General features: G+C 42.3%; 1 protein-coding gene across 2 annotated transcripts in view; it reads right to left on the bottom strand.

Annotated features, from left to right (window-relative positions):
- Nucleotides 1-14624, bottom strand: part of ahr2 (aryl hydrocarbon receptor 2) — a 187249-nt gene that overhangs the window by 133610 nt on the left and 39015 nt on the right. For both annotated transcript variants that reach the window (XM_034179128.1, XM_034179132.1), the window contains exon 2: nt 13230-13417. In XM_034179128.1, the coding sequence (XP_034035019.1) occupies nt 13230-13417 (188 nt within the window). The remainder of the gene's footprint in view (nt 1-13229; nt 13418-14624) is intronic.

Here is a 14624-nt window from a genome sequence, read left to right as displayed (position 1 = left end):
GACCCTACAGATTGGAGCCGTATCTTTCGGACGAACATTCAAACCAGGAGCATTATGGCAGCGAAAATAATGCCAGCGGTGCTTATGGTGGAATAGAAGCAGAGGCAAGAGACGTGCCAATTCCGATGGATTCTGAAAGGCTGCAGAATATGGAATGGTAACGGAGGCTTTGATTTTTGTTGCTGCTGTTTATAACACTCTAATTACTGTATAGCATTTTCAATTTGAGCGTCTGTTTACTGCCTTTGTTACTGTTCCGGAGCCGCGAGTGTAGCTATTACTTGTGGACCACCGTCATTACCTTTGGGTTTTTGCCGTGTTCGAATGCCTGGCATTGCATTCATCCATGTTTAGTTACGTTATTTTCACGAAAGAATAGGAAATAAACGGCGAAAGTTTTGAAAAAGATGGACGAAAACAACAGTGAACATGCCGCCGCCGTGTTTATGTGCCACCGCCATGTTTACGTGCCACCGCCGTGTTTACGTGCCATCGCCATGTTTACATGCCACCGCCGTGTTTACATGCCGCCGCCGTGTTTACTACATAAGTTCCTTGACCATTTCAAGATTATTGTGAACATATTATTTGGGGTTGACATTTTATGTGTTCCTGTGAGCAGTGAGAACATGGAGACGGTAGAGGAAAGTGTCTGCTGTTGGGAGCAAATGCGTGTGTGCGAGCGGAGCGAGCGGCAGCCAGACATTTCATGCATCGCACAACAGCGCGCCTTTCAATCAATCTGCCTGGACTTGAAAAGGCTAAAACCTTTCGCCTTGTGTTTGTGCAATATGCTGCTACACACTGGTCAGGCATATCAACAAACAAGTCCCTGAGAGCTGTGTTTAATCAAAGTTTCTGCCACTAAACAAAGTGTAAACAACGGCCGCCAGGCGCGCAAGCCGATACGGTCTACACGTAGTGACGTATTTTAGGTTTGGTGCTCAGCAGGAAGCTGATCACGGGGTGTGCACATTTTTCAGTGGTGGGACGTTCATATGTTATATATAACGGGAGAATTGCGTCCATTTTCCCAAAACGCTTAGGCTGACCGAATTATATAACCTTTGTTACATGTAATAAGACTATGTTGTCTTTAAGTGTCATATCCACTTTAAGGTTCTGCTACTAACCTATAAAATTATTCATGGACTGGCACCTCCCTACCTGGCTGACCTAATTAAACCTTATATACCAGCCTGGGCTTTACGTTCTCAGGGTGCAGGACTACTTTGTGTTCCTAAAGTGAATAAGAAGTCTGCGGGTCACAGAGTTTTCTCTTATCGTGCCCCTGTTCTGTGGAATGATCTCTGTGCGTCAATAAAACAGTCAAGATTCTGTGGAGATTTTCAAGTCCAGACTTAAGACGCACTTATTTTCCATTTCATATGTCTAGCAACTGGTACAGTTTTGTTTGACGCTTTTTACTCTTTTAATTCATTTATTAGTAATTGGGGCGGGCTGCGAACTCAACTTTACCTAAATTCTGGGTCTTTTAGTGAAGTTTAGGGCTAGCGGCCGGCGATTACCTTAGTATTTCTCTGTTTTTCTTGTTGTTTAATGCTGACAAATTATACAGTATTTTTTTGTCTTTCTGATGCCTGATTCTGTTTTTTCTCTCTGTTTAAGGTGCAGCTCCATCCAGAGATGGGAGTTGTATTCGTGTTGGCAATCCTCCTGTCCTGTGCACCAACAGCATTTCTTGTATATTTGTCCATTAATTGTTCTGTGATTTGTTTTGTAATTTATGTTTGTAGCATGACCCAAGCAGAGGGTCACCCCTTTGAGTCTGGTCTGCTTGAGGTTTCCTCCTCAGAGGGAGATTTTCCTTACCACTGTTGCTCTGGGGGTTGGTAAGGTTAGACTTTACCTGTGTGAAGCGCTTTGAGGCAACTCTGTTGTGATTTGGCGCTATATAAATGAAAATAAATTGAAATTGAAATTGAAATGATTGTTGCACAAAAGCTTCAGATATCTGTCGCTGAGATAGATGATGACTCAGGGCTCGAAATAGTACGTGCATGTGCTAGTTTGTGCACGTATTATTTGAGCGGTGCACGTAATTTTATACTGCACTTGCACTGGTGCAAGTAACTTTATCCAAGTTTTATCAACTATAAGCACCAGTAGAATGAACCAATAAAGGAATAAATAAGGGAAAAAAAACAATTTCTAGTGTGTTGTCTTTGTCTTCCCTGCGTTTTATGACTCTCACACACAAAGCGAGTTGCTGTGATGATTCGTTCACGCGCACGTGGAAAAAAAAAACTCTGCCGCTGCTGCTGTTCTTCCCTCAAACTCTGTTATAACCACACCGGACCTGCTTCCAGTTGCCCCTTTCACACCGGGACTGCTCCCAGTTGCGTCGTGTGTCGTCATGACGACACCACGTGGAAGCAACTCAGTGCTGAAACGATGCAGCTCGGCGCCACAACAGCATGAGGGGCGCAAAGGACGAAGCAAATCGGACGCTGAAAATTAAACATGTTTAATTTTTGTTTGCGTCCTGTGTTTGACGCAGAAATTAAGTGGTTTCAGCGCAAGTCAGAGCAACAGGACGGTACTCAGCATGACTGGAAGCCACACACTCACAAAACAACGTTACCCGAGGCCAATTTATGATTACTGCTGTGTTCCATTGTTCCCGCAGTATAAATCACGCAGGATTGTTTTTATACCGTGTACAAAATGCAGTAAAACTATACGCTCAAAAAAGAGCACAGAAAAAAATGCTGATTGCAGCAGCTCCTCCTCCTTGATCTTGCTCCTTTTCACAAAGCAGCAGGAGCAAACACTTTTGTGAGAAGACTCTCACAAAAGTGTTTGAATAAAATCCATAAGTCCTGCTCACGGACTGATTGCCAGAGACAGGACATGTCTTCATCCAGTAAAAAGTCCGGACATCTCCAGTCCACTCGCGGACTGTTCGTTCACGCGCGCACATGTGAACAATTGAAAGAAAAAAGAAAACTGTCTGGCTACAGGCTGTTAGCTCCTTGTTCTCCGCTCAAACTCTCTCATCACAATGTTAAAAAAAGGACCTAAGTCCTGCTCACAGACTGATTGCCAGAGACAGGACATGTCCACATGAAGTATAACTCCAGACATCTCCACATTTACTCACGAACACTTCGTTCACATGCACGCATCTCGCGGTCAAAGGAGGAAAGACAAACTATAACAGAACTCAGAGCGCAGACCTGCAGCTCTGCACAAGAACAAATATAAACTAGAAGAGAAGTAAGAGTGCACAGTCTGTCTGCAGCCAAACTGTGCACTCTGACTTCTCTGTGCAGAGAACATGCAGGCTGCGTTCTCACCTCCTCTCTGCCCCCTGCTGCGTGCACCTGACGCAGATATTCCTGCGTCATCATGACGCAACAGGAAGCAACTGGAAGTGGGCCAGGTGTGAAAGTGACTTTTGGTTGTGCAAGTAACTTTTTTGGTGCAAGTAATTTTTTTGTTACTAGCACCAGTGCAAGGAGGTTAAAAAATGTATTTCAACCCCTGTGACTGGAGGCAGTTTGAAGCAGAAATGAGGTGATAATCAGTGAACCGCGGCTGACGACGCATGTGCAGTGAAAGCAGGGCGGACTGAGTTTTAGGGGGGACCATTCAGTCTGCGACACCGGGCGTCTTCCTAGTTTTTGAGGTAGATGAAGCTCTAGGACTGTTTGATATTGTTAATGTTATTGATTTCCTCCTGTGGACCCTAAACAAAGTTGAGGACAGAACAAACTGGTGACTATTGGTCTTTGGCAGAGGTACACACTCCAATGATGATTTTTTTATTTTAATTCTGTCTGTAGAATAACATTTAGCTTGTTATAAGAGCTGCTGCCCAACGTTAAGTTTTTATTACTGTGATTTTCTCAAATGATGTATAACAGCCATTTACTCTGCCACATATTTGATAGATGTTAGATTAATTTGGCTGCAGCAGGGGTAGTGTGCCTTAATTGAGAGAGTTGCGTCAACTCAGAACATGGCGCCATTTTGGTTCCAACTGCACTGAACTACTGAACAGACCTTTAATGTTTTCAACATTTTTTAAATCATTTACCCACATACAGCAACACATCCAGGTACAGGTGCTATCAAAATAAATATAAAAATAGTTAAGCTATCACATTTACATAAATTTACAATTTATGCTGATTTATTTAATTAATTTAAAGCCTGATTTATGCAGCTGCAGCTGCAATGACGAGCGTGACAGTTTTAAAGTTCTCCGTTGCTGGATTATACTTTATTCTGGACTAATCTCACCCTAAACAAGCTTTTCTTTCTACAATCATCACCTCCAAATCAAAGGTAAGCTGTACAGTTTCCTCTTTTATCGACTTTGTGCTGTAAATGTGTGGACTTTTCTGATCAATTTTTTAATCAGCGTGCACACTGTAAAAACTATGATAATATGATGGCAGACGAAGGAGTTATAGAAGAAAAGTGTCAAATCACAGCCTTTTGTGTTTGATTTACCAGGTGCACGTCAGGCTTCAGGTCAGAGTCTGAACACGGTGTGAAAAAAAATAAACGGTCAGTCTTTTAATCACGGAAATGACTCTGGTCCCACTTTACTCAAATCAGCAAGTGTCAGAGCTGAACTTTAATTTGTACCTCTGTTACTGTGCACATCCAGACTGTTTGAGGTTTTTAATCTAAATACAGTGCAATCGGATGGGATATTTTATCCGATGTGAGTGAAAATCTGTTATACAAAATCCGTTATATACAGTGTTTATTACATGGAAAACAATACAAAAATTTTGGGACTTTATTGTCTGGTGACTGTGAATATCTGGTTTATATGATGATGGTTTAGGTGAGTTTTACTGAACATGGGACTGAACAATAAATTGACCTCTCAAAGCTTTGATGATGAAGTCGCTTCCATCCCACACGCTGACTTTATTTTCCCAAATGTTTCTTCTGTTTGGATCTGAAGGGAATCTGTACGTCTTGAAGCCCTTGTTGCGTCTATTTGTGCCTCCAAACGCACAACAACCCGTCATTTTCACCAAATAAATAAATAAAATAGCTTACATGCAGACACATTAACAGCCAACGCTATTTTGAACCCAAGATAGCACCAGGAGTTACGTGATCGTTTTTCCCCGACTCATCATTTCGCCACTCTCTCAATTAAGGCACACTAAGTAGGGGTGGTGAACAAGTGGTTAGTGCGCTTGATTTCAGTGAGGACGGTTCCTGGTTCAAACCCCACCCCTGCTGGTTTGTCCATGTAATGTGGAGATGTGTTACGAAGGGCATCCGGTGTAAAACGTCAATTCAATGTGCAAATCCACAATGGATCTGCTGTGGCGACCCCGAAAACAAGGGAGCAGCCGAAAGGACTTAAGCCTTGGCCCCACCAAATAATGAACAATGAATAATGAGCCATGTAACATGTTTTTTTTTGGGGGGGGGTACGAGTCCAGTTATTCAACAATCGTGGGAGAATAGTGGCTCTGAAAGGCTCTTAGAGGCAGAATATTCGGCTAACAAGGTTCATCGCTGAGCGTGGCGCAAATTTTAAGAAGTTCAAAATTTAATAAAAACAGCGTGTGATAGTTTGTGTACGAGGTACTATGAGGACAAACGAGGATGTTAGAGGCATGTTAGTGGTGAGGATGAGGCTGTTAGAAGTCCATTATCCAAGCACCTGGCGGCTACGAGGACAGGACAGGCTATTTTGGACAGACTATTTTGGCTCCGCTCTCTTGCGCATTTCATCGTGACAATCCCACCTGCTTTGTGCGCCAGACGCTGTATATAAAATAATTATTTTGCAGCGGACTGATCATTTTCTGTCAGAGTTTGGATACTGAAAACACCTCTAACCGATCAGGAATCACAGAGGACCGTTTCCTCTGGAGCTTTTCGTTCTCTCTTTTTCCTGCACTGCATGAGGTGGTGAACATATTTGGAACAGCCTAAAAGGTAATTATTTGTAATGTTTATATTGTAATAGCTTGGTAAAACAGTTGCATGTTCATTCCTTCTTATGAGCAGCTGTAAAAGTATGTTTATGACATCTTGTTATAATCAATCAGATGAGCTGCACTGGGTGCACTGACGCAATCAGTCACACTCACTTGCAGTGTTTGTTAATTGTTTTTGCAATGTTTATATACGTGGCTCAAAGCTTTACTTTTAGATTAATTTGGATGCACATCAGTGAGAATAAAAGAAGAAAGACATTTACAGTGTTTGACAGCAGTTAGTTTTCTTTCACATCCCTTGTGGTACAGAATTTACTTTGCACTGATGATATTCCTTTTTTCTTTAATCAGTTGCTGCATAAATTTCACCCAAACCTTGTGAACAGACGGTAACAACCACCAGGCTGAGCTCCAACAACTGTTTGTCGACGCCTCATCAATCTGTCAATCAATCATTAGGAAAAAGCAGCAAAACGTCCTGTAAGTTTGACTAACAAACATACAAGCCCCAACCTCCAGCCGTCACTGGAGGGAAACACTGAAGGGAAAAACATTGCTGCTCCTTCAACGGCCACTTGAGGCTGATTCCAAATTGACAGAGTTACATCCCATAGACTCCCATGTTAAAATGTTTATGTTAAGAAAAACGGTTTGGTTCTCTAGCTGGTTTCTGTCTCCATGACAACTGTACTATGATTGTTATTTTTATTTATTCTTTTTTATTTTATAAGTCATCAGTTTAACATATTTTAAGCAATAAAATTATGAATAATTATGGGCAGAGTTGCTAAGAGTGGCAGGTAGTTTGTGACCCAAGCTATGTCCAGGGCCCTGCTAGCAGTGGCTGCTAGCTGTTGCAGACTGACCGTGTTTGTCCTTTCTGTTGCTGGCTCCAAGCTTGCCTGGAGGAGATGGTTGAGGACAGAATGCTGGCTAAACTGCTGCCAATTAAGGACAATACCTCCTACCCCCCGCCCCATAAGACACTGGGCAATCATAAGAGCAGCTTCAGCAACTCATACAACCAGGCTGCCTAAGGAAACAGTACAGGAGGTCGCTCCTGTCCGGTGCCATCTGACTCTTTAATATATCTGCCTCTGTTAGACCTGTGGTCTCTGAACTAGACTAAAAGCCTCTATTTACTATTTATCTGTTGCACTCCGCGTAACATACCATGTTAACAATACGTACCAATTCATGCCTTATAACATCGTGCTCCTTAATTAACGCACTCTTAAACTGTGACACTGGATCCACTGCACTGCTGTGTGTTTCTACCTCAGTTTCTCTTATTGTTTGTTTTATTTATTTATTTATTTTTTAATCTTTTTGAGGTCCCTGGCTACTATGACAACTGAAATTCCAGGATTAATAAAGCCATCTATCTAGCTATCTATTACAAATATCTGTAAAAAGTATGGCTTTTGGTGCTGTGAATTGTCCAGTTGCACTCCACTATTTCCGTTGAGTGATATTTTCATGTTATTTCAAGTGTATGCTAGCAATGCTAGCACTGCTAGCACTAACAGCAGGCATTGGTAGCTTAGCGAACTTAGCTCCACTACTGCTCCATGGTTACTGAAGCAATGCTTCTTGTCCTAAACTATATTTTATCATGTGCAATATTTATTTATAATATTTATTCATGTTTTAACTTCACACTTGTGTATTTGTACTACCTTATTTTAGTGACTGTATTTGCACCGTAATGAGCTGCACTCAGAATTTTGTTTCAAGCTAAGCTTACAATGACAATGAAGGCATTCATTCATTCATTTGTTCATTCCATAAGCTGGTTATAGTTGTTAATACTTGCACCAAAACCACCTGTCATGAAAACCACCGCCCAGTCTGCAAAAATATGCTTTAGGAAATAGCATAAATACCAGAAGGATCTATCTAAACTTTGCTGATGATCCAGGAGATAATTACCACGTTCTTCAGCCTCATACCACCAAACACAGACAGGTGACAAACATGCTGCATTAGTGAAAACTTCGATCTTTATTGCTAGTTTATAATTTCTGCTAACAACCCAAAAGAAGTAGATCATCATTTCACGAAAAACAGATCAAACCAGCTGAACGGAGCCCGTTATGACCTCCGGGCTATGCTCCTGTGTCCTAGTCGCTGCCACATTCTATGGAATAGTGCAAGAAAAGAGTGAAAGAAAGAAAAGGCAAGCATGCCTACGTATATGTGCATGTATGTGTGTATGTTTCCTGAGGCCCGGCTGAGGAGGGAAGTTCAGCTGAGCTATTATAAGACCACAAATTACAGCTGTGCACGGCCACAAAAACTCCTCTGCTGGGGCCTCATGCACAGCCCAGTGAAGACTCCCAAAACCCAACCAGACCAAAATGTTCCAGTGCTACGAATTTCAAGAAACTTCATCAGCACAGAGACATTTAGATCATTCAGCACAATCTAGAAAACACCAATAAACACACAGTACTTCTTATAAACATTATAGATCCACTTTGATTTTCACGTTACACTGTGACAACTGTGATACTCATCCTCTCCTGAAGGGGGCAGATTTCTCTGCACGTTCCTGAGTTTCTCACAGAGCAGCCAGGCTCGATTGGCCACGTCACAAATTTAATCATGCCAGCGACAGGGTCGGTGGGTGGGGCCTGAAGACAGGTTAGTTTGTGTCTGTATTTTTCAATGAGGGCTCCGATCAACCAAAGCCATTTCCAGAGAGTTAATTAAGAGTTTGTGCAAAAATAAACAAAAGAAAACAAACGACTGCAGTCGATTACATTAATATCAAACTGGATTAAAGATGTTTAAGTTATACTGTGTACTAGCATGTATGCGCACCCCACAAAAGCATGCACACAGACACACACACATATGGAGGACCAACGCTGAGTACAAAAGCACAGAGTCTGGAGACGAGGGAGGTCTGGTTCACAAAATATTCAGAGTGCTGAACAATGCAGCTGTTGTGAGCGGCGGCGATGGGATCGAACCCTCGGGCGTTTCTCATCAGGCTGTTGGACGCATCCTGGGTCTGAGCCCCGGGGAAAGACGAGGACACGGATGAAAACAGAACAATCTTTTCTAAGTTATGCACTGCTGTGCCGTGCTGGCTTTCCCATGAGCCTTTACATTGGTGGGTCATCGTCACTGCTGTTCAGAGGGGCATGCTGGGAAGTTTTAGACAGGCTGAGTCTGATGAGTTTGTCTGCCACCATGACAAAGAAGCATTCACAAAGGCCACAGTCTGTTTGTGGAGTTGAGAATCTGTGTGAACGAGTCGTTTCCCGAAACTCCGCAGATAAAAAGTGCGTGATTTCTGAAGCGTTGTTGGACGCGAGTGTCTCACAGAGCAAAGCAAACAGAGCACAATTTAAAAGCAGAAAAACAAAGACTGGCACAGCAACTCAATCAAGATGAACAACAACAACACTAAGAAAACTCACATTCAACTCAGTTTCTGAGACATTTTCAAATGTGAAATTATTGATTTTATAATCAAACCTTTCTTGAATGTGTTGCATCATCTGCAGTCAAAAAAAATTCTACGACATTAGTTTAAATTTTACTGCCTGCAAAAATACTGCATCATCACCTCGGCACAACAAAAATAATGCAGAATACAATTTTTTTTTAAATACACCAAATATCCATTCAACTGGAAATCAATAATCATTTCATTGCAGCTCTGCACAGCACTGTAACACAGAGGCTGTGGATCGTCTGTTCTGGTTCTGGTTCTTCTGGGCTCCACGAATCAAAACATCTGTTAAATACTTTTCTTGTAGATATGACTGGCTATTTTCCATTTTTACATGAACACATAACTCAGCCATCATGTTATTGGTTAAAGTGTGATTCTGTTGTGTGCACAGGTGGACTTTTGTGCTGTGTGCTTTTGTTTAACCTTGAAAGATCATTAGACACAGTCGTGTATTTGTTAAACATTTACAACAGTGTCAAAAATGTTTTGATTTGTGAAGATTTCATCCACATTTTAACTTTCAAAGAACAGATTTGAACATGCAAACAGTCCAGATTAAAGGTTCCCTTAAATAAGATCATTATTAAAGAGGTCCCAGGGTGCAAAGCTAGCTTTTATCCACCTTTTACGTTTTCATGGGTTTAATGCTAAAAATCCCCAAACCCCCACAAATTTGAGTGTTTTCAATCATTTCACTGTAAACATCATTTAGACCTGACACAGCTTGTTTTGGAGCTCTGTGACATATGTAACAGAAATAAATCAGATTATTAAGGGCCTTACTCCTCACAAAACCTGAAAAAATAATCCTCTGATATTAATTTTAGGTCACATCGCCCAGCCTGAGCAACACTAGATGCCCTTTTGGAGTTTTTTAAAAACTCATTGATGCATCTGAAACTCAAAGTCATCAGAGTGATTTCCTGTGTGTGTGTGTGTGTGTGTGTGTGTGTGTGTGTGTGTGTGTGTGTGTGTGTGTGTGTGTGTGTGTGTGTGTGTGTGTGTGTGTGTGTGTGTGTGTGTGTGTGTGTGTGTGTCACGTGATCACTGCTGGAGTTCAGCAGCCTTTGTTTGGGAGGGGTTGATGGTGGTTCAGACTTAAGAGGAGGAAAAGGCTGAACAGTTGAAGGAAAAGGGGCCCCGGGGTGCTGCAGGGGCCGCCACAGGAAATGGGTGGGACTCAGAGTGACAGATCAGCGGCCAAGACAAAAGTGAAAAGGAGGAGGGGGCACTGAGGATCTGCACCCAAAAAGTTCCATCTTTGTCCGTGAGACGTTTACTCATAAACCTCAAAGCTCAACAGCAAAATAAGATAATGTGGAGTTTCACAAGAGCTTCAGATCCAGATTATCTATAAAATCTCTCACCACTTGAACCTTAAAGTTTGAAAAGCATCCTGTCCACCGACAGACAAACAAGCTGATGTCAAATCAGAACCTCCTGGAACTACCTTCACGGTTCTCACCTGGAACCTGTTTTTTTTGTTTTTATGACAGACATACCTGTCGTTAATCATGCAACCGAAACATGACATCACATGCACAGTGTGCTGGCTTCTTTCTACTCTTTTTATACAACTACAGAACAAAAAAGTTTCTGAATTTTAATCTTGATTGTTCCATTTCAGCTCTGTCGTGGTGGTGTACAGACGTCAAATTGCTGTCCAAATACTTTTGAACCTGACTAGAGCATTGCGAGGCCACATATTTACTATATCGCAATCACAGTGTTTCCCACAATAATCACAAAGTGACAGCAAACCATTCTGATCAGTTGGTAACCAGACTCCTGACAACTTCTCTGGCTGTGATCAGCTGAGCAGCAGGATGATTAAAAATATGAAATTTTAGAACATGGCACTTTCACAGCCACACAAAGAGATTATGGGTATGTTTTTAATAGATTACTGCACAAACAGTGCTGATGGCGTTCCGTGTTGGTGCCTGTGAGTCACTGATTACAAGCTGGCTGTGCAGATTTCTGAACAAAAGCTCCCTTTGAGTTCAGTGAAAAATACCTCATTCTCGAAGCTAATAAATGATGAAGCAGCTTTATGACTCTATGATTCACAGCTAGCAATAGATCACCTCCTCACTCGTCCACCTGTGCTGTGATGATCTACACTGCAGGGCTACGCTGTAAAAATATCACCATTACAGACCAAGAACTAGAATGCGACATCTTATACTCAGACACAGAAGCATGATAAATGATCTTTTCTCACTGCTAGACTTGTCATAAGCATTTTATACAGTAACCAGAGGGGAACTCAGCAAGCACACACCTCAGGCAAGGCCCAAGAATTCTGCAATTTTACACTGGGATTAAGAACATTATTGCCTGTGATATTGCTGGGGCAGTGTATCTCATGGCCAATTTGCTACGTCATATAATAATAATAATTTCATATCTCATTATACAAATAATGATAATAATAATATTAACTTCATATTTCCTTTGGAATTCCATGATGCATACTGTTCTTCTACTCACCATGCTACACGGACAAAACACAGTTTTACTTTTATGCACACCGTTTAATACAACGCAAGCAGTCACCACATACAAAGGTAAAAATGCAACATCTTTTAAACAATCACGTATCTTTACTGATACACATTGAGGGCAAAGGCCCGCCCATCTGGGGGCGGTGCTGGAGAGCAGGAACAAAGGCAGAGAGAGCGCTGTGTGTGGGGTCAGTATGCAAACTGAAAGAGCGATAATCTGTTTAGTGGAGGCATCCACTCGATACAACATCTAAAACTGAAGTCCGTTTCCTATCAGTTTTTGAGTCTTCTGAGTTCACTCCCCAATTCCCTGGGAAAACGTGGGAATTTCAACCTAACAATATGATCATCATCTTGTATGAGTGTATATTTCAGTGCAGCTGTTGTTTATCTGTCAGGGGATATGTACGAGTGACCAGAGCAAATTAATTTGTGAAAAACTGATCGAAATGTTAAAAATACCAACGTCTCCCTTAGTGGTGAAATAATCCATCTACATGCTATCCAGAAGATCACCTGCCTGTCTTTTCAGGGGCCTAAACCAGAGGTTCACAGGTAAATTTCTGCAATGGGCTGTCACAGCCCCCCTTAACAGGCCTCCTTGCCTACATCTGAGGCATGTTTCAGACCGAACTCAGCCGAGTCATACCAAACCCCTACCTCACATTCTAGATAACACCCTGTGCTAAATCAACACAGAGACACATACCATATCTGGTGTGGTGACCCTGAGAAAAGAGGGGGAATATATCACTCAACAAAATAACTGAGCACAATTCCACATACTTCAAGCACATGTACTGAACATACAGACCCAGACGAGGCATGCAAAAGGTGTGCAGTAATGGTCTGTCTCTCTCTCTCTCTCTCACACACACACACACACACACACACACACACACACACACACACACACACACACACACACACACAGTGTGTGTGAAATGCTCGCCTTGCTCCATTCCGCTTCACACCTCCTGTAGCAGAGGAGGCTGCCTCCACATATACGGTAAAACTCAAGGCTGCACCAATATAGACTGTGAGCTGGTGACCAGCACCTCCTGTCTGTCCTGACCAAAAATAAGAATGCCCTTCTGCAGCCCGCCTGCATCTAACCACTGGAAAAAAATTATAACACACACTATTTGGGGCTTTGACCTCTGACCTTCTGAGAGGCAAATGTAAATTCATGTATAATTCTGAGAGTTTTTGGATTTGATGGCAGTCGAGACATTTACCCTTCAACCACTGCAAGAAATGATCTGATTCCACCAGCAGACGAATGACAAACTGTCCAAACAGTCTCACCATTGAAGAAGCTCTTGACTTTCAGGTAACCGACGCTGAGGCGAAGGACGGACAGCTTGTCCAGCCGAGACCGGACCTCCTCTGTGAAGGGCAGCAGGCTGGTCAGTTTGTCCAGCTCACCATTCAGACGGTCTCGGTGACGTTTGGACGGGTTAGACTTGGCGCCATCGGGAGGTGGTGGTTTAGGGCTGCAGATGCAGAGATAAAGACACATAAAAACACATCAGGAACAAAGAACACACTCATGAAAGCACAAAAGCATCTTCTGGGAAGGCAGGTAAAGAAAGGTCTTAATAGACAAAAGGCCTGTTTCCAACCCAGGAACCTGCCCCACGTTAGGGAGTCTGACTCCTCTGTGCATGTCTCAAAAGGTGATTTGACCTGAAATGCCACTGGGCAGAACTGATTGCTGACTGGTCAAACTCATGCAGAAGAAGAAGACAACAAACAACAAGTAGCATTTCTAAAACACAACCAGAAGAAAATTAAGCAGAGGCGACTAATCACTTCATTGTAAGGAGGATAAAAACCCTGATTATTAAATCAGAGAATTGTAATTTCCAGATTAAAACAGTTTTTCTCACACTGACTGTTTTGCTGCCATGTGATAAGTAAGCGGTGACCGCTGGGCTGTTGGACTGGAGGTCAGTGCCACAGGCTGCACATGTTTGTGTAACTGAACTTGACTGAGCGGCGCTAAACCCTACGGCCTCTTATCTGTAACTCAAACCAGACGTGCAGTGCACAGAGGGGCTGTTCTTTTTCCCAGAGAAGGTGTGAAGCTGTGGATGGCCTCAAACCGAGCCAGCAGACTCTTTGGGGTCACATTTATCTCACAGGTCACAGTGCTGATTCTAACTTTTACATGAAGTGACTGCACTACCATTTTTGTTTTTGGAACCTTTTTAGGGCTTCAGCCAGGTCTGTGTATTCATTTGGTGCTTCCAAACATTAACAAGTAGCCCTGTGTACACAGACCTTTAATTTATTGCTTGTGTGCTTGTATTTTTATATTTATTTCAGGTATCACATGCTGCAACAGCTGCGTGTTTGACTGTGTAAAAACAGTTATGAACTTTTTTTATAAGCTCACTCCAATGTAGGCTTAGTTTTGCTCAGCCAAGCCAAAAAGTATTAGTACATGATGTCATCTCTGTTTCTAGCACATGTGGGAAAAATAATGACAAATTGACTGTATCGACACAATGTGCAGCATCAAGGTCAAAATCCAAAATATGTGAGCGCCCATCCACAGCTAAAGGTGGCATTAGCCAAACACACTGTGGCACCAGCCTTCTAATGGACTCTGATAGGACAATGAATAAACCACCCACTGGTCCAGAGAATATCAAACACCTCACAAAGTCACAAAAAAACATCTGTACACAAAGCATG

This window comes from Thalassophryne amazonica, chromosome 1, assembly GCF_902500255.1.
Source record: "Thalassophryne amazonica chromosome 1, fThaAma1.1, whole genome shotgun sequence".
Taxonomy (NCBI): Eukaryota; Metazoa; Chordata; class Actinopteri; order Batrachoidiformes; family Batrachoididae; genus Thalassophryne; species Thalassophryne amazonica.
Note: the sequence above shows the minus strand (reverse complement) of the source record. Positions and strands in the feature narration are given on the sequence as shown.